At 61.5% G+C, this 26,777-nt stretch overlaps 1 protein-coding gene across 1 annotated transcript in view; it reads left to right on the forward strand.

Moving 5' to 3' along the window:
- Window positions 1-26,777, forward strand: part of LGR6 (leucine rich repeat containing G protein-coupled receptor 6) — a 94,818-nt gene that overhangs the window by 6,332 nt on the left and 61,709 nt on the right. The window contains exons 2-4 of the mRNA XM_060011471.1: window positions 17,345-17,416; window positions 19,680-19,751; window positions 23,154-23,225. Of these exons, the coding sequence (XP_059867454.1) occupies window positions 17,345-17,416; window positions 19,680-19,751; window positions 23,154-23,225 (216 nt within the window). The remainder of the gene's footprint in view (window positions 1-17,344; window positions 17,417-19,679; window positions 19,752-23,153; window positions 23,226-26,777) is intronic.

Genomic DNA, 26,777 nt, shown 5'->3' on the forward strand with positions numbered 1-26,777 from the left:
TGCCTTAACCTGTCAGGGTAACAGTCGGCATTTACCGCCTCCATTTAAGCGTGTAAACCCCTGAGGGACACACCAGCTTCATCCCCACGTTACAGGTGAGGAGACCAAGCCCCTTGCTCAGGAGCCCTCGAAGGCCGCCAGCCGGTGCTTGCTGACGCTGGGATTTCAGCCTCTGCCGCCTCCTAACCACATGCACGCTGCCTCGTGGGGCAGATCAGGGATGCTGGAGCAGCCCCTTAGAGCCTGTTTCTTTCTTTTCTCAGGAAGAGTCAGTGGTGGCCCCTATCCCTCCTGCCCGCTGTGGCCTCCGGAGCTGGTGGACGCAGGGGTGTGTCTGGGGGACCAGCTGCGGGAAGGCCCTGGGGGTGGAGGGGAGAGGCCTAGCCTGAGCCCTGGTGGACGGGAGATTCGCACAGGTCGGTCGTGGGCAGGGCAGGCCCTCTGCGGGGAGAAGGCACGAGCCTGGGAGAGGGAAGGGCAGCTGGCCTTCTGTCCATGGCCTCATCCGTCCCTCCCGAGGCAGGACCTTCCAGAGCAGGGCTTTCTGCCTCTTTCTTCTCAGGGAACATTAAAAAAAGAAAAAAAAACGACAGCAATTCAAGGCATTCGGCAGCTGGAGTAAATCGTCCAGCCTCTCCAGGCAGCATCCGGCCAGGCTGGGGGCCCCTGGCACACGCACACGCGGAGGCCCTGCTGTGGTGGGAAAGCGTGGTGTACCCCTGTCCTTGGCTTCCATCTCCTTCGCTCCCGTGGATGGGGGGAGTGGCCCAGCTCAGTGCCGTCGCCCACCGGCCTCCTGGGGGCACTGGGGTGAGAAGCTGAGGCAGACCTGCAGCGCCCTGGTCCTCCCGCAACTCTGTGGCCGGGGCTTTGCTGGGAGCGAGACCAGAGAGTCAGATCTGGAACAAGCCCCCGGCCTCTCCCCTCCCCTTTGGCCTTTGGGGTGCTGGAGGAGGTGGGCGGCCCTGGGGGTGTCCAGACGGCGCGGCGGGCAGGGTGTCAGGGATTTGGACTTGGTCCCAGTCTCAGAGCCGAGGCATATGGCCTCCTGGAGGGACGGGCAGCGGAGGTGCAAAGGGGGTCCACCGTCCCCGTCTACACCCCAGCCCAATGCATTGCTTTCTTAGGGGCCTATGGGCACCAGGAGCGTCAAGGTTTATTCCAATGCCCTGAGCGATTTGCAAGTTTGGATCACCCCCTGCCCCCCAACCCGAGTTACCCTTGGCTCCTGGGAGCATCAAAGACAGCCACCACCGAGGGCCTCTTACACTTCCTGTAGGAGGGACAGAAGCCTCCCCAGGTGACCTGTGTGAGTCCAGATCTGCTTCACGCTCCTCGCACGCAGGGCAGTACGCTCAGTGGGCAGGGACGTCCCGGGGGCTGAGCCCCAGGTGTCGTGAGCACCTGTGCGCATCCTGCCGACGTCTCTCACTTGGGCTGCAGCCCCCAGCCCCGGCCTACTGGCCACTGCTTAGAGGTAAAGCCCTTGCCCGCCCCCACCCCCGGCTGTGGTGGAAGCGAACCTTCACTTACTCGTTCATTCACGGCTGGGGACTGAGCCTCCCCGTCTGCCCAGACTCCGACCTGAAGGCTTTCTCTGCCTCCAGCCTCGTGGGGCCGGACTGCTCCCCGCTCAGATGAGGCAGGGGCACTCGGGGGAGGTGAGACCAGGGCACACATCGTACAGCCTGTGGGGGGGTGAGGCTGCGGCAGGCAGGTCCAGAGCAGGAGTGGCGGGGGGCGGGGACGGAGGGGCCAAGCCCGTGCCTGACCGCTGCCCCCATGCAGGCCCTGGGGGAGTCACTGCAAGGCAGGCGGTCGTCTCCCCCGCCTCCCCCAAGGAAGCTTGTGTCAAGCAGGCCCTGCTTGGGGGACGGAGAGCTGACACTGGGGGTGTGTTCCCTTCCTGAGAACTACCAGGCTGCGTTGCCGCCCACGTCTGCTCAGGGGGTGCCCATCTGTTTGTCCGTCTGTCCACCTGCCTCATTGATTTAGGCTCTTGATGTCTCTCATATGGGGGGTGGGTCTCAGGGAGGGGCCAGGCCTCCCCCTTCAGACAGGCAGGACTTCACTCCTGGCGCGCTTCTCCTCAGGACATCACACCTCCCTTCACACACACACACACACACACACACACACACACACACACACAGAGACACAGACACAGACATAGACTCACACACAGACACATAGAGACAGACACACGCACACATACATACACACAGACTCACACATAGACACACACACACGCACTCACACACAGACACACGCCCCCACCCGGCTTGGGTCTCCACCCGCAGGGGGCGCCCTGCACGGGGCATGAGTGGCGCTTACAGGACCTGCCCTCATCCTCCCCTGCCCCGGCTCAGGTCTGGGGCCGCCGGGTGGGTGTTGGGGACCTAGAGGTGGATCGAGTGTCTGGGGCTGTGAGCCCCGAGGCAGGAGGGCCGTAAGCCAATCCCCCGCCTTTGTGGTGGACGCTGATCAGGAGGCTGGCAGGACCATTGTCAAGGACAAAAGCCGGAGGGAATGGGGACAGGCCGTCGGCCCTCAGGCTCCTTGGGGCAGACTCAGGAGCTGTTCTCCCAGCACAGTCACCACCCAGCGCCGGTGAGCTGGGGGCCTGGGCCGCCCCTCAGCCAGGCTGGCCCCCGGGTGGGCGGACGTGCGCCTTCCCCCCTTAGGAGCCACCCTGGGCTCGCGCTCTGCTGTCGCCACCGCCAAGGTCTGAATGGCTGTTGAACAAGGGCCTCATTCTTATTTTGCGCTGCTCTCGCCCTTGTTTGTGGAATGAGGGTCTCGACCTGCCTCCCATCCCAGGTGTTGGTAAATTAAGGGAGTCCCGTCCTCCGTGCTTGTGCCCTGGATCCTGACTGCTTCTGTCCCCAGGGTCACGATGAACCATGACCTCGGGCAGGACAGGCTGGAGGGTGGGGCGGGCGCCCCTTCTGAGGGACGCTGTGCGTGGAGGCAGCCCCTGTCCAGACGCACCCGAGTGGGCATCACTGCGGGGGGTTCCTTGGCCTGCGAGTGGCGTCTGCCGGGCGGGAACCACGGGCTGCCGTGCTTGGGGGAGCCCCGCACACCCCCGCTTCTGTGAACCGGCCAGCTGTTGGGCTCCAGTGGGCAAGGCCTCCGCGCGAACGGGGTGGGGTCGGGTGACGGTGAACGAGTTAATACGCGGAAGCGCTTGGAAGGGTGTCTGACACACGGTAGCCACTTGGCGTGGTCTTATTTATGCCACAGTTTATTAAGTGTGTACTTAGTAGCGCCCGGCTGTGCTGGGCACTGGTATTACACTGAGAATTCTCCACCACAAACGAGGGGGAGACAAGGACTCAGTAAGTGGCTGTGCGAGTCCCCCCACCCTGCCGCCACCCTGCAGACCCCTGCCAGCTCGGCCCCTCCCCTCCCGGGTCCCCCCCGCGGGGGCGGTTTTCTCTGGCGTGTGCACTCAGGGCTGCACGGTCGGGAAGAACGGGGGTGTCCACGGGGCCCTCCTCTGGTTTCGGCTGCAGTTTTGGGCGCCTCTCTGCTCAGTGGGATTGGAACCAGGACGCCCCGACCTCCAGTTCTTTCTTTGCCCCCAGCTTGCTGAGAGCTTGTGGACAAGTCCTCTGGTCTCTGGGCCTGTCTCCTGCTGGGTTGGTAGTTCTGCGTCCCAGGAGACTGTAGAAGCAGAGGGGACGGAGTGGGAGGAGGGGTGCGAGTGAGGCCGAGGTGAGGGAGGGGCCCCGGTCCCCGAGAGGTGCGGCATCCCCCAGCAAGACCTGAGATCCCGGGGCTGGGACGAGGCGGGGTTGAGTACAGGCGACTTATCCCATCTAGTGCCTTGGATATCCTAAAGCCTTTTACTCAACGCGTGGTCCCCACCAGACCAGCAGCCTTCCTCCTCTGGGGACGCACCTGGAGTGCAAAAGCTCAGACCCCACCCCAGACCTGCTGGGGCCACATCTGCATTTTAAAGTGTGCCCGGCACCAACCTCCAGGTTCTCCTTGGAATAAGTCAGACCGTCAGCTGGCCAGCCACTCCCTGCACCCCTGCCCCGCCCCGCCCGGGATTTTGCTTTTACCTAATTTGTACTTAGGTGGCGCCCCGTGACTATCACTGTGATTTACTGCAAGGATGTGGTTAAGAAATGGCTTCAGGCAAGAAGCCTGCAGCCCGGGAAGCGTGAGCTTGATTTAGGATACGAGGGGCCGACTGAGACTTCCCTTTCTCCGGGAAAATTCCCGGTTCTGCCCTAGGACGCAGCCCCCCTGGGTCTAACTCCTGTTCTCTCGTCTGTTTCCCACCCAGGCTGGTGGCCCCAGCCAAGCAGGGCTGGTGTCACCCTTGCACGTGGTGCTCAAACACACTGCTGGGATGAGTGAAGCAGCGAATGCACAAGTGAATGGTGGCAGCGGGAGGCGTGGTGGCCGAGAGCAGATGCGCTCCCCTGAGAGACAGGCTGCGTGGGAGGGCAGCCCTCACACCTGGGGCCGTGCTGGCCTGGCTCTACGGCAGGCCCGAGGTGGGGCGTCCACCCAGACGGCTGCGGCGAGGACAGAGCCGAGACTTAAGCTGCCAGTTGGCCGGTTTGGGTTTCATGGTAGTGAGACGTCTGCTCCGTAAACCCTGCCACTTAGAAGCTTTCGCCTTTCCTAGTCATTCTCTTTACCATTTCTTTAAAAAGAAAACCTCTTTTGAAGGTTTCCATCCAGTTTCCAACAAGCTAAGACAAAGAAAGGCATGCAGGCTTGCATGGAGAGAGTGCTCTAGGGACCCGAGGCTTTTGGTCCTAGAGTCTGCACTGTGTGTCTGCCTCTGAAGGTCCGAGTCTGTGTCTGGCGAGATTTCAGGCTGGTGGGTCAGAAGGTACAGCCCTGCACATGCTGGGCGGGGACAGGCACAGGGGAGGGGGCAGCAGTGGGGAGGGTGTGTCCTACTGGATCCTGGGATGACCCGGGGCGCTGGGATCAATGGCCAGGGACCTCTGGGGTGAGTCTGAGAACACCGTGCCCTGCTGGGCAGCACATCTCAGCGGGTGTTTATTGAGCACCTACTGTATGCCAGGGGATGCACAGATGAGTGAGGTGAAAAGCCACACGGAAACACACATCCAATTTCAGTCCCACAAGGTAAAGGCTGGGAAGTAGAACCAGGGAATCCAGAGGGAGCCCTTAGCGACACCAGAATGAGTGCCCCCCCACCCCCCGGCCCCTAACTTTTTAAACTCATTTTTATTTAAGAACAGAGTACACGTGGCAAGTGTGTCCTGGTAAATTTCCACAAGCTGAGTACACTTGCACAACCAGCACCCAGGCCAAGAAACAGCAACGACTGCCTCTCCCGGTCTACCCCCCCCCCCTCCCCCGTCACCACACGCCCTGGGGCAGCCCCAGCCCTGGCTTCAGCAGCCCCGGCACCTTTCGCCTGTGTTTAGACCTCACGGGGATGGAGCACTGCTGTGTCTGCCCCTCCCCCTCGCCATGTTTGAAATCCATCCATGCTACTCCCACTGCTGCCCGGTCCTCACTGCGGGAGGACACGGGCCGTGCGGACAGGCCCTCCAGTGTGGGGCTTTACAGGTGGGGCTGCCGCGAGCAGACCTGGATGGGTGTCTGGTGAGCACGGACACCCAGGGGTGGAATCTTGGGGTCACAGTGGATCCTAGAGGCAGCTCGGGGTTGCGAATGCGTTTCCTGGGGCGGGGCTGGGGCAGGTGTGGGAGGGGCCTGTGGTCCGTGCTCCCTGCATCACTGCCAGTGGTTCCTGTAACAGAGCACCACAAACCAGGTGGTTTAAAACGGCAGGAATGACTCTTGTGGAATTCAGGTGTCCGCGGGGCCTCATGCACCACAGCCTCCTCTAGCCCTGGGCTGCCCGCTCCCGGGCTCGTGGCCGCCTCACTCCAACCGGCACCAGTCACCTCTCACTGCCTGCTCTGCGTGCGTCTCTGTGTCTCTTCTGGGGGCACTTGTCACTGGATTCAGGGCCCACCCAGAAGCTCCTCCATTTTAAGATCTTTCAGTGAATTCACTGCAAAGACCCTTTCCAAGTCAGGTCAGGCGCACAGGTCCCGGGGATGAGGACATCTCTCTGAGGGCCACCGTTCGGCCCACTGCAGCATCTCTCGCTGCGGCCCTAAGCAGCCCAGCCCAGGCCCACCCTTTGCAAAACTCTCCGTCAAGCCGCTTTCTCAGGCCTACCCTGTCCCTCCTGGCCCTGCCCCAGGAAGCCCTCCCTGACTGTCCTGGTCCTCAGGCATATGGCATTCCTCCCACACTAACGTCCTGGGCTCTGTCCGGCTGTGCCTGTGGTCTGGAGGTGTCCTCAGACTGGCCTCCTGAGGGCAGGGTGTGCCGCCTCCCCTGTGTGCGCACGGGGACACACACCTCCCGTGCTGGGCTCGGCTCTGCACCTGGGTGCTAGGAGCATGACCTAAGCTGAGGCACCTTTCAGCAGTGTCCGGCCCAGGGCACCACGCCCAGTGGCGGCCCATCCCTGAGACCCTTCTCCCCTCAGACACACCCCAAAGGGACCGGGCTATGTCCTGGTCCCAGGGCCTCTGTGGGAGTCCTGGTTACGCCCACAGCACAGGGAGGAGGGAGCCCAGGGGACCGGGAGGCACCCAGCCCTTTGCCTCTCCTTGGAGGAGGCCAGGAGACAGGAATGCCTTTGGCTGGGGACCCTGGCCAGAGATCAGAAGATCAAAGACGAGAAGATCAGGGCTGAGGTAGGTGGCACACTTCGGAGGCTGCGGAGAGAAGCAGCAGCTGGTGTCTCCTAAGGGCAGGGCTGACCCAGAATGCCCTTCCTGCCCCCTCTCTGATGGAACCTCGCAGAGCTGCTTCTCCAGATGAAGGTCCTGGGGTGGATGCTGGTGAGGGCGGGATGCTGCATGCCCGGTGGGCAGGGCTGACCCCCTGCATAGCAATTCCCTGAAGAGGGGCTACTGAATAACATCTGTAGGTGCAGAAGCCAAGGCACAGAGCTGATATCAAGCATCTGGGAAGCGGTCGGGCCAAGGTCAGACCTGGCAGTCTGGCCCCAGAGCCCACAAACTACTTCACCCGGGGAGAAGGTCAGTGCAACCGCAGCACGAGGAGGCAGGGCTGGACCTCAGGCAGAACTTCTCCCTGGGCGGGGATGCCAGTGGAGAAGTGCTTGTGCACGAACCAGACGGGTGGGGCTGGGGAAGAGGGCGGGTGGTCGGAGTGCCCGCCACAGGGGAGGACGAAGGTGGTGGGCATGTGACCAGCAGTGCAGAATGTGGCAGGAAACGCCCCGGGACCGGGCATCGGGGCCTCAGGGGCCGATGGGAGGGACAGGTGAGGCTCCCGCAGGCAGGCGGGACCTCCCTGGGCGGAGAGAGCAGGGTGCGCCCGACCAGGTGAACCTGGAGGAGGGGGCGGGCTCCGGAAAGTCCCACCGGTCCTGGCAAGGGGGCGGGGGGGGGGGGAGCAGGACACAGAGAACCTCCTCTCTCCCCCTAATCCCCTCCTTTGTTCCCAAGCTGCCACCCCACTGCCACGCCTTTCAGCCTCGGGCGGGCTGGGACCCAGCTGGGCTCAACAGAACCAGCCCCGCAGGGTTGGCTCTGCCACTTACTGTGACTAGACGGGCAGTAACTCGATATTCCCAAGTCTCCCTTTCTTCACTTAAAAGGGAATAAAGAAGGCTTCACTCCCGGCCTGATAAAAGGATTAGACTAAATGAGGCCAAGGATGAGCTAGAGCCGACAGGAGGCACCCAGGCGGAGGGGGCCGGACCCGGCACGGTGGCCTCGGAGGGGCCTTGCTCTCCTGAGCCGCTCTGTACAACGCGTCCGTCCCAGCAAAGGTGGCTCTTAGATGCTCTGAACGTCCAGCGTCCACTCTTTCCTGCTAGATTCAAGCTGAGAGTCGAGAGCACCATCTGACCGTGATGGGCGAGGCTGGGCGAGGGTGGCGGCTGGGCGAGGGCAGCTGCCCGGATGAGAAGGGGGCAAGGGGTCCTGAGGTGAGAGGAAGGCTTCCAGCTGGGTGGGGGGCGCCTCTGAATAGAGGGCCCGCTCCTGTTTTCCCCCCAGGCACACCCGCCTCTTTATCTGGTGAAATAAAGGCCGCAGGACAGAGCTTCCGCCAAACAAACAGGGCCAGGGCTGGCTGCGGGCAGCTCCACACACAAAGCGCACTCCCTCCCGCCCCAGGGCTGCCGCGGTCCTCTGGCCGTGGCCCCTGCTCCCTGTTCCTGGGCGCCCTGGGGAGCTCTGATCCCCTGGGACGTCCCCGCCCTCCTCTCTGAGGGGCTCCAGGCCCACGGGGAGGACAGAACTCCTGCCCTTGCATCTCCACACCCCGAGGCAGAGGAGCAGAGGTCAGGGCAGGGCTGAAAGGACGCCGGTGAGTGGAGGGCACTGAGCTTGCGGGACCGAGTCCCGGAGCAGTTGCTTTGGACCCTCGGCTCCAGGTTGATCCCAGCCAGGGCCGCCGTGTGGGGACCAGCCCCGCCGGGAGATGACAGTCTCTGCGGAGCCCGCAGAGGACAGAGGTCAGTGGGCCCAGCCCTTGTCACCGCCCACTTTTGTCACTGTCCCACCTGACTGGGCTCGGAGGGCAGGGACCCCGCATTATTGGACCCGGCGGCTCAGCACCTGGCACAGTGCCTGTGTTCAGTAGGTGCCTAATAAATGCTGGTTGAATGACACACGGCTGGGCAGTGGCGTGAGAGGCCGGAGGGTGGAGGCATGCGAGCTGGGCCACGGTGAGCAGCAGCCCTGGCGGCGGGTTGGTCACCGCGTGCCGGATGCTGGCAAAGTGCTTTTACCGGGGAGGAGCCGCGGCAGAGGGACGCGAAGTCACTTGCCCCGTGTCACACAGCTGGCAGGCGGCAGAGCCGGGAAGGAAAGGGTCCAGGCCAACTGCAGGGCCGTTCCGGGGGCCGCTGATAGGACACCAAAGACACGCCCGAGGACACGCACTTCATAGCCACGTGGCCAGCGCAGCCGAGGAACCGAATTTTTACTCTGATTTACTTTCAGTGACTTGAAATGTGAACAGTCGGTGCGGGCAGTGAAGGTCTGGACCGTCTCCAGAGGAGAGGGGCGGAGCCAGCCGTGCGGCTCCCAGAGCCTCTGGCCCATTGTGCTCATGGGCTGCACACAGCAGCCTTGACTGGGCCCAGGACCACCCTCCGGCCTCTCCGTGTGGGGGGCTCGGCTGGGCAGGCAGCAGGGACCCACGCAGGGGAAGCAGACACACAGGCAGCCTGTCCCATCTTCGCTCTGCGGTGTCTTCGCCTGCTCCGGGCTTGGTGGAGGGCCGGCCTGCACAGCGTGGCTCGGAGGGTTAGGACCGACCACCGGGGCAGGGGAAACACCTCTGATCAGGGCGGGGGCTCTGGGACCACCCCAGCTTGGCCACTTTGCCTGGCAGAGCAGCGAAGTCCCCTTAGGCTGAGGCGGCCGGCTCCCCAACAAAGGGGTTCCCTTGCAGGGTTGAGGGTCAGGGCAGGCCCGGGACCCTCTGCGCCTCCGAGGCTGCCCTCCCTCCCCCCACCCGGGCACCCACACCCTCGACCTGGTGTTCCAGCTGGCACTTTCCCTTTCCCAAGAAGCAGAAGGTGGAAACAAGGGTTTGGCCTGAAGTTGGTGCCAAACCTCCGTCTCCCGAGTGCAGCATCCTTGAGTGTGAGGCGTCTCTCCTGGCCTTGGTCTCCTTTCACCGCCGTCAGCTTGAGGAGACAAATCCATAGATGGGGTGTCAGGACACCGGGAGCCACATTCCCTGTCTCCTGTGGTCTTACAGCCCAGGGCTAAAATGCCCTGCCTTTCCCCTGTCACGGGACGTTTAGGAATGTCGCCTTCCCTTGCTCTGTGCCCCCGCCCGCCTGAATGGCCGGGGCACCTGATGGCGCTCTGGGTTTCCCGTCTCTCCCTGGTTCCCTCTGACCTGCACAAGCCTGGTCTTGGCTTAGAAACCACGGGGACCCCAGTGACCCCCGAGTCAGGTGCCAGCCCTCCCCGTCGGCGTCTGTCTTCCCATCCCCCACGCCACCTGCTTCCTTCTCAAGCCCTCCGGCCCACCCCCGCGGCCAGGGTGGAGATGTCCTTACAAACAGGGGAGCCGAGACACGGCAGCACCAAGCAGTAGCCCTTCAATTGAAAACTACAGTGCTGTTCTCACACAGGGCTTTGTGCAAGGCCTGTGAGCCTGAGGTTGTGCTGTTGTGTGTGTGACGGTGGATGCTTTTGCCCTGGCTGGAGCCACTCCTTTGTTGGGAAGTTTGTGAAAATTGCAGAAATCTGAGAGGACTCTGTGTCGACCAGTTAGGAGCCTCCAAGAAGACAGCCAGTACCAGTCCCCCTGATGAGGAGTCAGCTGACGGAGGAAGACGCGCTGTCCAGGCGCTGGTTTCAGGAGACACAGTTCTAGCCCCCATTCCACCAGGTGGCGTGAGGCCTCGGGGGCTGGGTCCCCCTCTGTGACTGTCTCCCCTCTTGACTGAAGGAGCACAGAAGCCATTCAGGGGAGTCTGGAAGTGCAGGGGTTCTGGGTGGCAGATGCTCCCAGCGCTGCGGAGCGGGCAGGGGTGCAGAAGCCCCAAGGTGCTCGGCCAGCCCCGTGTGCACGGCGAGCCCCCTGTCTTCGGCGCCTTCCGTTCCAGACCCGCCTGTGTCCCACGTACCCCTCTTTCTGCCCCCAAGGCCATGTCTCTCTACTCTCGCCCTTCTGAGTCCGGACAGACAGTTTAGAACCCAACGGGGAGAGCGGCAGCGGGAGCAGTTGGTGACCAGGGAACAGGGTACAAATGCGGGGTTCGTCGCTCTGTGATAAACCCTCCCCAGGAACACTGCGAACTTGGGCCTGGGGCTGGCCCCACGCCGTCCGTGTCCCCCCAGCCCGGCACTCGGAGCCCACAGCCGCCCGTCAGAAAGGAAACCAGTAATCTGGGGGGCTGGAAGGGAGGGTGACGTGGGTCTGACTGGACCAGGCCCCTGACCTCAGATCCAAGCCCTCTCTCCTGTCACCTGCCTCTTAGTGACACAGGAGGTCAGCCAGTGTCGTCTAGTGCCAGGGCTGCCAGCCACGGGCACAGAGGCCGGGCAAGGCTGTGGTCACTCACTCGGTATGTAGTGCAGCCCCTGTGTGCCAGGTACCCCCAGGCCTGGAGGCTGCAGAGGGCACTGAGATAAGTCCTTGCCTGGAGGGAGCTCCTGGCCACATGGGGCGTTGTGTCCTGATCATAATTCAGTTGGTGAGGGCATTAGTAAGAAGGCATGCTGAGCGAACCCCGAGTTTATTTTACTAACTCGTACAGTTTAATGACTCATGTAATTCTCACTCCAACCCCTGTGAGGCAAGTACATCGTGATCCCTATTTCACAGATGCGAAGACAGAGGCTGGGAGGTGTCACGCGTCAGGGCCAGGCCCACGGGCTCATCAGTGCTGTGCTGGGTGGTGATGGAGGCAGAGCAGCACCAGGCACACAGCAGGAGCCCAGCTACTGCCCCGCGGGAGCTTGAACAAAACCGCGTAGGACACAGGACGATGCTCAGCTCTGCCGGGCCGGGGGGGGGGGGGGGGGGGGGGGGCGGGGCTGGGAGGGCCTCACAGAGGCGGCCTTGGGGCACAGCCACCCTGGGGACAGGGGCTCATCTCCCGGTCACTCTGGCCGCTCTTTACTTGCCTGCAGAGATGGGCCCTGCTTCCTGGTGTCTCTTCCAACCGGTGGGGACAGTCCTCCCAGGCCCACCCAGCAGGACCCAGGGGCTTTGCCTTCTGCTGTTTCTCCCGTTTATAGGAAAAATGCAAACAGAACAAATCCCCCAGGGCCCTTGGGTGTCAGCCAGACGGCCCTGGGGGCGGGTCTCCTACTACCCCCCACCCCGTCCAGGTTTGGGTCCTGCTGCTCTCTGCCCCTCAGTTCCCCAGCATCTTCCTGGTCTCCACGGTGACGCCGCCTCTCCTGGCTTCCTTGGTGGTCCACTTGCTACACAGGGTCGAGCTCTGAGAACGCTTCCTGTGCTCGGGCTGCCAGCCTCGCTCATTGATCCTCTCTGTCTCCCTGCCCATGGCTGTGTCCGGCCCAGCACACAGAGCCCCTCTGCGTGCCCCAAGGGCTGCTGGGAAGAGGCCTCGGGGTGGGGCTGCAACCCAGCCTCTCGCCCCTGCAGTTGAGTTGAGAGATGCAGCGGGCAGTGCCCACCATGAAACATGGTGCCTCGCGTCCAGAAGTGTTCAGACTTAAAGCAAGCGCGCCGTTCCGAGTGGGCCTCTCTGTGTAACTGTGTAGGTCAGGCACCCACAAAGCCCGTCCCGGAGAGCACTTGTGTGCCTGTGCTTGCGTGCGCGCGTCCGTGTGTGTGCGTGCGCGTCCGTGTGCGTGCGTGCGCGCGCTCCGTGTACGTGCGTGCGTGCGCGCCTGCGCGCGCGTTGGCAGCGCTCACAGGGCGGCAGCGGTGGGGCAGCGTTTGAGGCCAGGCCTCGGTGTCCAGCTCACCCACAAGCTGGGCCCCACACAGCCCCCCGAGCAGCCCGCGCCCTCCCGGCCAGGGACGGAGCCTCGCTCGCCCAAGGTCACAGCCGAAAAGAGTTCCACCTGCGGGCGCGAGCCGGGTGAGTTTCTCCCAGAGAGATTCTATCTTGGTAACATGTGGATACTTGGAGAATGCTTGTGATTTTCATGAATACAACCCAAACTTGCACGTGTACAAACACACACACGTGCCCTCCCGCGACACGCATGCATGTCCGGTGCCTCACTAGACAGGCGCTGCAGGGCCTCACGAGTCCTGACACTCGCAGTGCTTACACGTTTGCACGGCCCGCGCCCCTCTCCCTGCCTCGGTCCGGGCGAGGACGGCTGGGCGCCCGGGGTGACCTCTCCCAGGACCGCCACCTTCACCGGACTCCCGGGTCAGAGCTCCCGAGGGCAGGTTCCTCCTGAGGCCCGCGTGCCGGCCCCCTGGTCCCCAAGGCCGGCGGCCGGGCCTGGAGCCGCCGCTGCGTCTCCCTCCGCGGCTCCGCGTCTTCCTCCGCCCCCCTTTCGTTGGTGCCAGCCCCAGCCTTTTCCTGCAGTGCCGACGGACCCCCCTCCTGCCCCTCACGGAGCCCTGCAGCTGGGCTGGGCGCTGTCCCGGGCGGGATGCGGGCGGGCGGGGTGCAGGCCCCCTCCTCCCCAAGGAGAACAATGAGGCTGCTCGTCGGGGGGGGGGCGGGCGGGGGGGGCATGGAGCCACATCAGAGGCTCTGAGGTGCAGTCCCCGGGGCGACGGCTGAGTGACGGGGTCTGAGTCACATGCCCGCGAGCGCCTGTGGAGACACGTCCAGAGATGCTCGGGGTACGTGTTCAGAGGTACCTGCTTTTGTGGATCCTCACGCCTTCCTGCCGGGCCGATCGTGCCCGGGCCCGGGGCCGGGCAGGAGGGTCTGCGGCCTGAGCTCCCGTGGCCTCACCGTCCCCTCCCGCCACCGTCCAGCGTGCTTGCGGCTCTGCGGCCGCCAGCCAAGCAGCCACAGCTCGCCCGGCCCTCCTTCTGGACGGGCAGGCCGGGAATGGCCCGGCCCGGGACGGCCCCTCGGTCCTCATGTGGAGCCGGACGGGAGCCTGCCGGTTCCTCGGCTCTACCTGCCCCCGCTGGCTTCCTTCCTCAGAGCATGTAGCGTCCAGAGGCCAGGCTTCACTGGAGGTAAAACACCGGAGCCTAAACAGCCTTTTCATAGGTTGGAGCTGGGCCCCGAACCCCTGACCCCCACCCTATCTCCAGCACACACGTCACACGCGTTTCTTGTGGAAAATGGAGACCCTGGGGTTTGCAGGCAACGTGCACCCCTGGGGAGGAGGGAGCTGCAGGAAGCCCCGCGGGTGGTGCCCGGCCACACGGTGGGCCGGTCTGGGTCCACCCTGTGCCCTCAGGCTGGGGGGAGTTGGCAGAGGTGAGAAGCAGCTGTTAGGAGTCTGAGACGGGAGGGATCCCAAGTGTATGAGCCGCACACGTGCAGCCCGAGCGTCACTGCTCCCCGGCGCAGACTGGGAGGAAAACGCTGGGGCAGGGCAGGACCAGCAGGCTAAGGTCACGCCTTCTGCCTGCTCCAGGCCTGCTGGGCTGGGACGCTTGCCCACAGGTCACCGAGGGACAGGACTGATGTGTGTGCCCTGTTAGGCAGTCTGTAAGCCCTGGCTCATTTAATCCTTACGAGGGCCCTAGGAGTTTGGTGGTGTTCAACCATTTTTATGGATGAAGAAACCAAGGGTCATAGTGATTAAGAAAGAGCCCGAGGTCTGGCAGGTAAACCAAGGAGAGAGTTGGCCTCAGCGCTCTTTTCCTCTTTGCTTGCTTTCTTTCTTTTTTTTTTTCCCCCTTGAAAATAGATTTAATCTTACTCAAATTAGAAATGTTCAGCATTTTCCTCTTTGCTTTCTTGAGTGTAAAGTGGAGGTAACACTGGAATCCACCTTGGGGTTGTTGTGAGAATTAACTGGGATTAGAGTAAGTCCCCTCCACACGAACGAGTTCAGTTCCGAGAGCGCGTCTGTAAATCCTATTTGTCTGTAAGTCCAACAAAGTTAGTCTAGGTACCCGACTTACACACTGGCTATAGAGTACTGTACTGTAGTAGGTTTATAACACTTTACACACAAACAATACATAAAAACCAAACACAAAAAATAAAGAAGACATTTTTAATCTTACAGTATAGTACCTTGAAAAGGACAATATTACAGTACAACAGCTGGTATACAGAGGCTGGCATCGAGGGAACAGGCAGGAACAGTTACTGACTGGAGGAGGGAGAGGAGGTGGGAGATGGTAGAGCTGAAGCAACATCAGCAACAGGAGACGGAGGGCAAGCTGCCATTTCACTCACGCCTGACGTTGGTGGCACAGGTGCTGGCTCCTTGCTGGATTCAATTCTTTCCACCCTCTTGAAAAAACGATCCAGTGATGTCTGGGTAGTAGCTCTTTTTTTCTCATCACAGATGACAAGGTAGCACTGGATTGCATTCTGAACGGCTGCTGCCACCTTTGGGTACCATTCTAGGTTCAGGTCCTGTGCCTCATAAACTAACAGTGCCTCCTCGAATAAAGAAAACCCCCTGCCATTTTCTGCGTCGTGAATCTCTCCAGTTCCTCAGTTACTTCTTCTTCCTCCTGTCCCTCTTCATCCTTTCTCTGGGCCTCCAATTCCATCACGTCTTCATTAGTAAGCTCCTCATGTTGCACAGCAAGGAGTTCAGTGAAGTCGTCCTCTTGCAGATCTAGCTCCAGCTTCTCGCTGAGGGTCACTACGTTGCTGAAGACCTCTTCGGACTTCTGATCTACCTTCTCAAATCCACAAAAATCATGAACAAACTGTGGGCAAGGGTTCTTCCAAACCCCATTCATGGTGACCGCCATACCCTCACACCATGCAAAGTCAATGTTTTTATGGTCTTGTAGATGTTATAGTCCTTCCAAAGTTGTCCCTAGGTTGTTCCTGATTTGTCAGTTACCTTTACTGCCTGACAGAAAGTGTGACGTAAATAATATTTCTTGCAAGTCGCTCTAACTCCCTGGTCCATAGGTTGGATGAGCAACGCTAGTATTCGGTGGCAGATGCACTACTTTGACGTTGGGATGAAAGTCATCCATGGATGGGCAGTGGCCCAGAGCATTGTCGAGCAGCAAAAGAATGTTTTGTTGGGACGTGCTTCTCCAAGCAGTATTTCTCTACATCTGGGATAAACTGGTGGAAAAATCAGTCCTGGGAGATGGCCTGTGTAATCCAGGATTTGGGGTTATGCTTCCACGCAACAGGAAGAGAGCCCTTGGCTTTGTGTTTAAGGGTTCTCGGGTTCTCTGAGTGATAAACTAAGAGGCTTCAGCTTCAGTTCACCGGAAGCGTTGCCACCAAACAACAGTTAGCCTGTCCTTTGCTGCTTTACAGCCCGGCATCAACGTTTCCTCCTTACTGATGTAACTTCGGTCCGGCATCCTCTTCCAGTACAGTTGTGTCTCATCCACATTAAAATCCTGGCTAGGTAAATACACACTGTCATCAATAATTTCTCAAAGTGTTTCATGCAGTTCCCGGACAGCTACCCTATCTGCACTTGCTGCCTCTCCACTTACTTCTACGTTGTGAAGGTTGGCTCTAGCCTTGAACCGATGAAACCAGCCATGGCTGGCATTAAAAGGTTTGCCCTCTGATTCTTTGCCGTGTTTCTTCTTCAGGTCTTCATGAAGGCTTTTAGCTTTCTCTTGAATCAGCATTAAGCTGAGCAGGACTCAGCGCTGACGTTGATCCTGCATCTGCACACTGAGAAGTTTCTCCCTCTCCTCCATCACTTTTCCATGCTTCTTCAGTATTTTGTCAACATCGTCGGCACAGCAGACTCCACATGTTCCACGATCTTGTCCTTGTTCTTTAGATTCGTGACGATAGAATGAGTCATGTTATGAGAATGAGCGATGTCTAACATCTTTTTGCCTCGCTCCACTCTCTCAGTTACTTTCACTTCTGTTTCCATCATTATTGCTTGCCGCTTCTTAGCAGTCCCAGCTACATCACCGCTGCTTTTATGCTTGCTTTCAGACATCCTGGGCTTGAAATAAAGGTACTGTACTACTGTACTCTATACAGTACTGCAAAGTACACAAAAGCGCAACCACTTACAGAGGCTGCACACACGTGACAATGTACGCCAGACGCGTGAACTAACTTATGTGACTGGACATGCGAACGCACGTTCACATCTTTGAAGGTTCGTGTGTAGCGGACCTACTGTATTTGGATAAAGGTTAGCCTGTGCCTGACACAAAGTGGGCCTCCAGTAAACGCCGGCTGTTACACAGTCACAGTATTGTGATTCCTTTGTGTGCAGGGTATCTTGGAGGGCAGTGACACAGAAACCACCCTCAGCGTCTCTCAGATAATGTGGGAAGGCGAGACTGGGCTAAGGTGGGACTCCTCAGGGCTGTACCAGGGGCCAGGCCCTCTGGTTGGAGAAAAGTAGGAGGAGCCTGGTGGGGTTCTGGGAGAGACAACAGGGGAGAGACTGCAGGCCTCAGAGGGCTGTGGAATCCCGCGGGCTCAGGGACTGAGTACAAGGCAACCCCTGGTGAGTCTGGGGCTGATTCCAGGAGCCCGCGGGATGGCGGTGGTCTCGGGTAGAACGTCCGTGAGGGATCCTGCGTGCTGATTGGCCCTGTCCTGCTCTGACATCCTCTGAAGTTTTCTCTGGCCTGTCCCCGACGGGGCCGGCTTCCTCTGTGGCCCTCGTCACAGCCCGTCCCGTGGAGGGAGGGGGGAGGAGGGAGGCGCAGGGAGAGCCACGGGGAGCACGGCCCGGGGAGGACGCAGCTCACAGCCTGCCCGCTGCCTTCTCTCCCGCAGAGACCTGAGCATGAACAACCTCACGGAGCTCCGGCCTGGCCTCTTCCTCAACCTGCGCTTCCTGGAGGAGTTGTGAGTAGATGGGGGGGGGGGGGGTGGGGGGCTGGAGGCGGGCACTGTGACCTCTGACACAGGGAACCGGGGGTCCCCAGGGGGACGGGTGGAGCCAGTGGAAATGGCCTTGGGGAGCTGTTCTGAGCGGGGTCAGCCCCACCTGCCCAGGTGTGGGCCCGAGGGGGGCGGTGGGGACAGAGGAGCTCGCACATCCAGCCTCTCCCCAGCTGAAGCCGACCGGCTTTCTGTCAACGCTGCTTCTCTCCCTGGGGTCGTCCTTGACCTGCCCTTGCCCCCTGTGTCCGGCCGCCGGCTGCTCCCCAGGTCCTGGTGGTTCTTCCTCTGAAGGTCCCCCGTACCTATCCCTGCTGTTGCTGCTGCCCTGATGTCCCCTCCCCTGAGCCGGCCGCAGCCCCTAAGGACAGATCACCTACCTCCTCTCTGACACACTCTGCCCACCTCAGGGTGCCTCTCACCAGCTCCACGGCCTTCTCCGGCTCCCCACGATCCAAAGGAGCTGCTTCGAGGACCCTCCCTTACCTGGCCCAAGCCCCCCCGGCCAGCTTTGCTCCAGGGAGGCCTGTCCCACTGCCCATCCCTGGAGCCCTCCTGCATCTGAGCAGGTTGCCCCTCCAGCCCGGCAGGCCCACCATCTCTCTCTCCATTCCGTCAGGGCCAACACAAGGCCCACTTCCTTCAGGAAGTCCTCCCTGGTTGATCCTTCCCCACGGCCTGGAGCCCTGCAGGCTGGCCTCACGTGAGAGAGTCATCTCCTTGGCCAGAGTGCCCGCTGTCCCCTGCAGGCAGCCAGGACACCTGCTCCCAGCCCTGCCCCCCTCCTCACCCGACCCCCAGCCTGCTGGTTCTTGTCTGGGCGTCACCACTGATCCCGGGGCTCTACCAGCTTTACTTAAACTCTCAGACTGGGGGCTCCTGGCCCTGACCCACTCCTGCACAGCCCTCCTCACCCTGGCCCTAGGCACGGCCCCCCAAGGGTGCACTCGGTCTGCCCGGAGCAGACGAGAGGGCGCCTGGTGTGGGCACCTGGGCTCGCCACGTCAGCGAGTGGGCAGGGTGGGTGGGGACGCCTTCCAAGGAGGAATTTGAAGGCTGTTCTCAAAGGAAGGGACAGAGTGAGAGGCAGCAGAGGGGCCGTCAAGGTGGCGGGGCCCAGCTTGGTGGGAATGAAAAGCAGGGCAAAGGCCTAGGAGCCGGGCTGGCGATCCGGGCACAGCCTGAGCCCTGTGGGCTGCCGGCCCTCCATGCCCCACTCCCTGAGGGGCTGGGCCTGTTTCAGAGGCAAGACGCCCACCTAGAGTACCCAAGCTAGTTACCCCAAAGGTCACGATGCCTTTCCATGTGTTTTTTTTTTAACAACACATGTCAAATAACAAGACTCAGTGTGTGTGTGTGTGTGTGTGCGCGTGTGTGTGTGTGTTTATTGGCCGTACCATGCTGCATGAGGGATCTTAGTTCCCCGACCAGGGATCGAACCTGCGGCCCCTGCAGTGGAAGCACAGAGTACTAATCACCTGACTGCCAGGCAAGTCCCCTAGTAGAGATATATTTTTTAAAATAGCTTCTGAGCTGTGTCAGCACGATTTCCGCATCGGCAGTTGGCAGGCCTCTCAGTGAGAACTGATGCGCCCAGTGATGCCTGAGAGCCTCTGCTCCGCCCTCAGCAGACCCTGCCCCGCCCTCAGCAGACCCTGCCCCGCCCTCAGCAGACTCTGCCCCGCCCTCAGCAGACTGCTCCGCCAGGCTGAGCACTGAGGACGCCCGTCAGCGTCAGCGTATTCCTTCCTGTTCGCTCCTTTCAGAGTTGAGGGTCACGCATGACAAACGTGGAAGCGCTTAATTAGACCGCAGGGTTAGACTAATTGCAACACCCTGTTCCCTGCCCCCTGGACTAGTGGGGTTGTCTGTGTAGTTGAGGGCACAGGGAGACCCAGACACACCCGTCTGATCTAACTCCAGTGGTGACGGGAGACAACGTAGGGGGATGGTGGGTAAGCAGGTCAGCGCTGTGGATGGACGTGGTGGACGTGGGCCTAGTGGTAATCAGGTCCAGGGAGACACCAGGCACCCTCTGTGACCCGAGCCTCGGTTTCCTCCTCTGAAGGCTGGGGGTCCTAGTGGGCCCCCTGCAGGGTCATGGTGCCGTTGGCAGTGCAGTTACACCAGCAGCCTCCCTCCCACGTCCCAGGATGCTGACCCAGGGCCACCACCCTGCCTGGCTCCCTGCCCGCATCACCCACCGGCCCTTCTCTCTGACTTGCAGGCGTCTCTCTGGAAACCGCCTCTCGCACATCCCGGGACAGGCGTTCTCTGGTCTCCACAGCCTGAAAATCCTGTAAGTCTAAGTCCCACTTTACATGGAGGTGCAGCCTGGAGAACTCTGGGCAGATGGAAGCTTTCTAACCTGTGTCTTGGTTTGCCACTGGCCTGCTCATTTCCTTATCTTCACTTTTCATTTTAATGATGTCCATGTCTTTGCTCTCGCCCTGTCTGTAACAAACTCTGTGATTTGTAAACAAACATATAACAGCACCTGATGCTTAGGCCACATGTAGGGAAGTGACCTCCTCTCCTTTCTGTGACGTGAATAGTGCCCGTTAGCACAGGTCTTTGAGGGTCAAGGTCAGATTCAGACCCACGTGCCCCCCCGGAACTCTCAGGCTGGGCGGTTAGGACAGTTTCTGGAGAGGAGGAATCTCCGCTGTTTTCCTCTGGACCTCCTTCCTCTCGAGCCCCAGCCTTGGTCTCTGGCTACAGCACTGGGTCCCATTCTCTCTGCAAACATGTCCCGTTCTCCAGTTCCTAGGCGTCTCTGTCCCTGAAGCAAAAGGAAAGTGAGAAATGAAAAGGACCTCGTGTTATTCTCTTCCATTGAGCCCACAGCCCATTGGACAAAAGGGGACGCTACGGCACCCTCTCCGCAACCCCAGTCCACAGCTCACCTTGTCGCAACTGCGACTGTCCTCCCCGGGCCCCACTCCTGCTCTTGCGATGAGTGTGGGTGAAAGGAGGTGGGAGAAGGGGATGCGGGGGGTCTGAGGGTGGATCAGAGAGGCTCCTCGGGAGGGCTCGTCACCACAGGGACTGGCTTGGGAAGAAGAGGAGGAGCCTGGGGGCTGATCCTGGAGCATCTGAAATTCCCCTAAAATGGTGAGCCACTCCCACGCTCTCCTGCCCCCTCAGCCCCAACTTGACCGGCAGGTCTTCTTTGTACAGTTGAGCGGGTTGTTCACTGCACAAGACCATCGCCTGAGGGGTGAGAAGGGGCTGAAATCTAGCCCTGTGCCAGCCTTGGGGCTACTTCCATCTAGAAAGGAGTATCTTTCTAATTTGCTCCAAGTTGTCAATGGGCTGGCGGTGGCCCTGCCCACTTGGCCCGTGAGCTTCAGGCTTCCAGCCTGTCAACAGCCCCCAGACCACCTCCAAGCGTTCTCCTTTCTCCACGTTGTCTGACTCCGGCACTGCTGGCCTCTGGCTCCAGGGCTCTGGCCTCTCGTGCTGCCCTACTCCCTCTCTGCCCTTGGGCGCTCTTCCTCTGTCCCCTGTCCCTCCTCCTTCCGCTCTGCTGCAGACCCTGCTCTCCCATCCTGCCGGCCCTCAGTGCTTCCTGCCTCTTCTCTCGGTCTGTCTGTCCCGCTCCCACCAGCATCGCTTCCCCGAGGGTGGGGAGGGCCCCGGAGCCAGACGTGGCCCAGGCGGCCTGCGTGGTGGCATATCCGTGCCCCGCGGCAGGCCCAGACCTGCAGCCGGATTGGTGAGCGGGGGATCTGTCTGCTGGGCTTTCAGAAGATGTGAGACTTGCGTCCCGTTCCTAAGCCCCCAGCTTAGGGTCGAGCCTCTTTCTTCTTTGCCTGCGTCAGGCAATTAATCAAAGCCTCCCGGAAGCCGCAGCCCCGCCCCCTGGACACCGTGCGGCCTAGCGGGTCGGGCGGCAGGAGAGGCTGCGGCTGGAGAGGAGGGCAGCCAGGCAGTCCATTCCCATCGCCACTGACCCCCAACTGCCGCCCCGAGGACACCCCAGTTCCCCAAAGCCTTCGTGTCCGCTTCTCTGCTTCAGGGATGGGTGGGTGGTCTCCGGGGATGGTGCCCGCCTACTCAGCGTCTTCACAGCAGGGATTCCACTTGCATCTGGGCAAGAAGTACCTCCTGGCGTCCGCCACGGTTTCTCCTTCTGCAGTGCCTTCCCTACTTGTTTTCAGACCTGCGAGAAAAATAGAGCAGTAAAGCCCGCTGTCAGCACGATAACCTCTTTTTGTGCTGGGAGGCGGTCACTTTAGCTGCTCCAGGGGCCCCTATCTGAACTTCATCTTCTTCTGGTGGGTGAGGCCCGGCTGTCCCTGCAGGGCACTCTGCCTCCCCCTTGCCCTTCCGGAGGCAAAGGACCAAAAAAGGGGGTTCCCTCTCTGATCCTTTCTGAGCGGCTGTGGCAGAACCCCTCCCCTGTCCCTCCCGCCCAGCCCCACACCTGACCTGGAAGTCTTACTCCTAGGGTCCCTGACTTCCTGCACTGGTTCTCCAAGCCTCTGGCCAGGCTTGGGTCAAGAGGGTCAGCCCCTGCCCCGTGCCTTTTCCCGCGACCGTAGGTGGGGATCCCTGTCCTGCAGAGTCCTGAGGCTGAGAGCCCAGACACACTGCCCCCACTCGCCCCCCCACCAGAGCTGTCCTCAGGGAAGCCACAGTTCTTTCTGACCCAGGTGTGTAGAGAGATGCCTGGACCTCTGAGGGCACCTGCCCTGTGCCCGTCGGGGCAGGTGAGGGGCAGATGTGGCCAGAGCTCCTGCATGGGGTAATGCCTAGAGGGAGGGTGGACGGCATGCCTGGCACACAGTAGGTCTCCCTGGAGGTCCCTCCCAGTTCCAGAGCAGCCTATCCTGCAATAGGTGCTGTTCCTGGGGCTGTACGTGGCCCAGGAGGGCCCGACGGGTGTGCGGGTCAGGGTGGGGCAACTTCCTTCTTTCCTGCCCCCGGCTCTTCCCTGACCCCCTGGAGGGCCCGCCCCACGTGCCCCCCCTCCTCTCCAGAGGCCAGCAGGGAAGGACGTTCCAGTGGCAGCGGCCACCCAGGTCCTCCCTTAGGGCCGGGCGAGCAGGACCCTTGCCCAGGGCCCTGAGGCTTCAGGGACTCCCCGAGGCCCTGGAGTGGCCTCCTCACAATTTTCTGAGCACAGCTCTGGTGGCCAGGGTTCGCTGGGGTCAGCAGTGCCACCTGGAGGCCCCAGACCCCAGTTTCTCCCCTTCTCGCTCTCTGACTCACTGCCCCACGGGTCCAGGAGGGCAGCCTCCCTAGCGGATCGTGCCCCCGGCTGGCATGTCCCTGCTTTTGTGGGGTCATGTGTCATGGCGTCACCAGATGGTGCTGACACTCCGATCTGGGGGCCTCAAGTTGTCTCTATAGACACACACACCACAAGGACAGACTTGCCTGGGCCCTGCGCATCCTCCCCTTCCCCGAAGAAAACCCGGCCTCTCGGCTGCAGACGGAGAAACTGAGGCCTGGGGAGGAAATCGTGCATTTGCCCACGTCCTTCCAGAGCAGACGGCCAGAGGATCCCGCGTTCCGCTCCCCGGCCTTTTCCCCAAAGTCCCTCTAGGGCACTCTCCCAGCCCCGTGCACAGCGCCCTGGACCTCCAGCCAGGGAGGGGTGGGACAGGACTCTGGGCTCTGAGGCTGGGCTCCAGCGTGGCGGGCAGGCAGGCGGGCAGGTGGGAGTCCTTCAAGCCGCCTCTTCCCCTCACAGGATGCTGCAGAACAACCTGCTGGGAGGGATCCCCGCCGAGGCGCTGTGGGAACTGCAGAGCCTGCAGTCTCTGTGAGTCGGAGGTGGGGCTGGGGGCGGGCCTGGGCACCCCTTCCTCCCTGCACCCCCCACCCCCCGTCCCGACAGTGCGCTCCTGGCTTTTGTTTCTTCAGGGGGCTCTCATCGTCATATGTCATGTGTACGAGTGCGTGTGTATCTCGGGGCAGGAAGGCACCCAGATCCTGTGGAGGACTGTGGGGATGGGACCTCCCTGGGTGGGGCCCCCGGGGCCGCCGTCCTGGGATGTCTGGCCTTCTGCCGTGGAGTCTGGGTGGGCATTGGAGGTTGCTGCCCTAAAGAAGCGTCAGGAAGGGTCTGTCTTGTCAGGAAGGAGCTCACCTGCTCTGACCCTGGGGCTTTGGTAGCGGGGGAGCGTTCGAACTCAGACAGACGTCTCCCCGCGTCCCAGACTCACTGGCCCCCGTGACCCGTCCAGCCCTCCATGGAACGCTGCAGTTCCTGTCCTGTCCACTAGGGGCGTCCAGAAGGGATGTCGTCCAGAGCATCAAAGAGGTTTCCACGGGGGAAAAGACTTCCACTGGACGTCTCCACACTTACTTAGACGTTAATGTTTTCCCTGTGACTTGCGTCTTCTGCGTGCTTGGGGACTCTGAGGGTCTTGTCTTTTACACGCTTGGGCCACACAGGCACTTCCTGCACTTTCTGAGACACGGAGGCCCTGCGGCCGGGAGACTAGACGGCCAGCTCCCTCCGTGGCCGTGCCCCCTGCTGCCCGGGGGGTCAGGGTGGGGATGGGGACACAGGCCCAGGGCCCCCCGGGTCTGAGGCCGCCGAGAGGGCGTTGCCTCTTGCAGTCCTGTGAAGACACCGCTGGCGGCGGGCCGGCTGGCTCTGGTGTGAACCGCTGGTCTCTGACCGTCTCTGTGCCCAGCTGCCCGCCTCCCCATGGGGGGCGGTTGCCCCCCCCCCGCCCCCGACACCTCAGGGGGTTTCACGAAGAGCAAGTACGCAGCGGATGTGGGGAGGACCTGGGGCAGCTGTGCCGTGCGGGATACAGCTGTTATGTAGTTCATTTAGCTTGTTTCCCGCCCGTTCATTTCACACGTTTTTGAGGCTTTGCTGCGGAGGCAAAAGCCGAGTTTTTTGCCTCTTGAAGGATTAGTAAGTGTCAAGCGGGTGAAGGGGCAGGAAAGGACATTCCAGACAGAGGGAACAGCACGTGCAGAGACTGGGAGAGAAGAAGGAGCTGAGTGGGCCGTGGAGAGTGTGCACGGGGGCAAGCTTGGCTGGCTGTGGGGGGGCTGGGGGCTGGTGGAAGGGCAGGAGCGAACGAGATCCAGAATCCACGAGGGATGAGGAGGACCTTGCCCAGGATCCCGGCTTCATGCTCAGGGCTCTGGGGAGCCATCAACAGGACCTTCAGCCGGAGTTTGCATCACCGCAGATCACCCTGGCGGCAGTCAAGGAGGACAGCCTGGAGGCGGGGAGCTGGTGCCGGGCTCCTATGCCAAGGGAACGTGACGGGGCCGGAGGAAAGGCGGGGGCAGTGGCTAAAGGAGCAGCGGACTGGCTCTGGGAATATCAAGAAGCCTGGTTGTCAGGGCTCTGGGCTCAGACTGCCTGGGTTCAAATCTCAGCTCCTCCATTCACTCCCTGTAAGGCCTGCAGTGGCCTGGCCTGTGTGCTTCTCGTTTTTCAGTAAAAGGGAGGTGGTGAAAGGGTCTGTGTCCCTCGATAGGACAGAAAGGAGCTACTGCTACCACTGTCACTCCTGGGGATGGTGGTGTTGACCGGACGCGGGCGCCCAGGGACAGGAAGAGTCGTATTGACCGCCAGCTCTCTGGCCTGGACACCTGGGTGGACAGAGGGGCCGGTCAGCTACAGCCTGGCCCGCGGTGGGGACTTAGTGAGAACGTGTTGAACGAGTGGTGAGTCGTGAATCCCAGGGGATGCGCCAGGGAGGGCACAGGGCAAGGGGGACGCCGAGGCCCCTTTGGACATGTTGGGTTTGTGGTACCTGCCTGGTACCTGGTGGGGTGACCAGGCATCTGGGATAAGTTGGAGCGCGGGTCACTCTGCCTGCAGGACATCAGAGTGTGCATGTGCCTGTGTGTGTGTGTGCGCACGTGTGTGTGCATGTGCTGGGGGGGGGGGCGTCCCCCTACCTGAAGCTTCTGTTTGGTGGGTGTTACATCAAAGTGACACGCTGTCCAGCTGACTCAGGCCCCTCCCTCCAGGAGGGGTCAGGAGTAGCAGGCCCAGACTGCCGGGCTGAGCGGAGCGGGGGGAATGGCCTCCGTCGAGTGCCCTGCGTGCCGGCACCACGTGCGGCGTCACACCCACGTGATCCGGTTCCATCCTCACGCGCCCCTGTGACAGTGGCCGTCTCTGTCATCAGATGAGGGAACAGAGGCTCCGACCGGCTCAGGGCCTCCCGCGGTCAGAGCTGGCACCTGGGGCGGCAGGTCCACGGCAGCCAGGCCCCCGGGACCCAGGTCCCCAGGGAAGGCTGTTCCTCACCTCCCCTGGACAAACTCCCACGGACATTCCTGGAATGTCCATGGAGGTTCTGTCCCGTGGTGCACAGGACAGGAAGCGGGTTTGGGTGTGGGGAGCGGTCAGGGGATGGGCCCAGGCACGCAGCCCGATGTAGCACCCAGGCTCTTTGGCCCCCCCATCACCCCCCCGGCCCCTGCATACACTTGCTTCCTCCCCGACCGCTGTGGGAGGGCGAGGGTGCTGTGCCGGACGTGTCACGCCAGGCTAGAGCCACGGCCAAGAGAAACCACGGCAGCCACAGGAGCCTGGGGGAAAAGAGAAACTGGGTGGGGGTGAGGCAGGGCCGGGGGTGGCAGGGGAGTCCATGGAAGAGCAGAGAAACAGCCCAGAAAGACCTCAGGCCTGGTCCGGGTGGGGCCTGAGAGGAATCAGAAAGGCCCAGTGGCAGGATTAAATTAGGGGAGAAAACAGAAAACAGTCCCATCCTGGACACGCTGGGAGGAGCACGTCACCACAAGGGCAGCCCCGTGACACCGCCGCTCTCTGCCGAGCCAGGGAAACGCGTCCAGGGCGGTGCGGACTCTAGCCCGAGACCCCCGTCAGAAGCAGCGCAGCCCCGTCTGAGACACACCGGGGCCTGTGCTGGGGGAGGGAGGGGGAGGGGCGCCCGTGCCCGAGTCACCTGTGACGGCTGCACGCTTGGTCTCTGGGGGCTGGCACAGTGGGTGGTCCCTCTGCAAACACGCGCGTCTTCTGCCTGTGGGGCGAGGAGGAAAGTGGCCCAGCCATGCCACCCAGCGCACAGGCTCTTGGAGGACAGGGATCGCGGGTCTTCTTGGGGGGCTTCTGAGCAGATCCCCCTTGTTCCGTATCTCTGACCCTCCTCTGAGGCACAGCTGTCCCCCAGACCAGTGATGACCAGCACTTATGGCCCCTTCCGTGTGTGAGCCGCTGGTACTCACACCTCACTTCACCTTGGGGCTCTGTGGGATGGTTAGACCGCTAACCTCGTCACCCCATGTCACAGATGAGCAAACTGAGGCACAGCTGGTGCAGGGACTCGGTGGAAGGGACACAGACAGTACGTAGCAGAGCCGGGGTCAA

Source organism: Delphinus delphis, chromosome 1, assembly GCF_949987515.2.
Source record: "Delphinus delphis chromosome 1, mDelDel1.2, whole genome shotgun sequence".
Classification (NCBI taxonomy): Eukaryota; Metazoa; Chordata; class Mammalia; order Artiodactyla; family Delphinidae; genus Delphinus; species Delphinus delphis.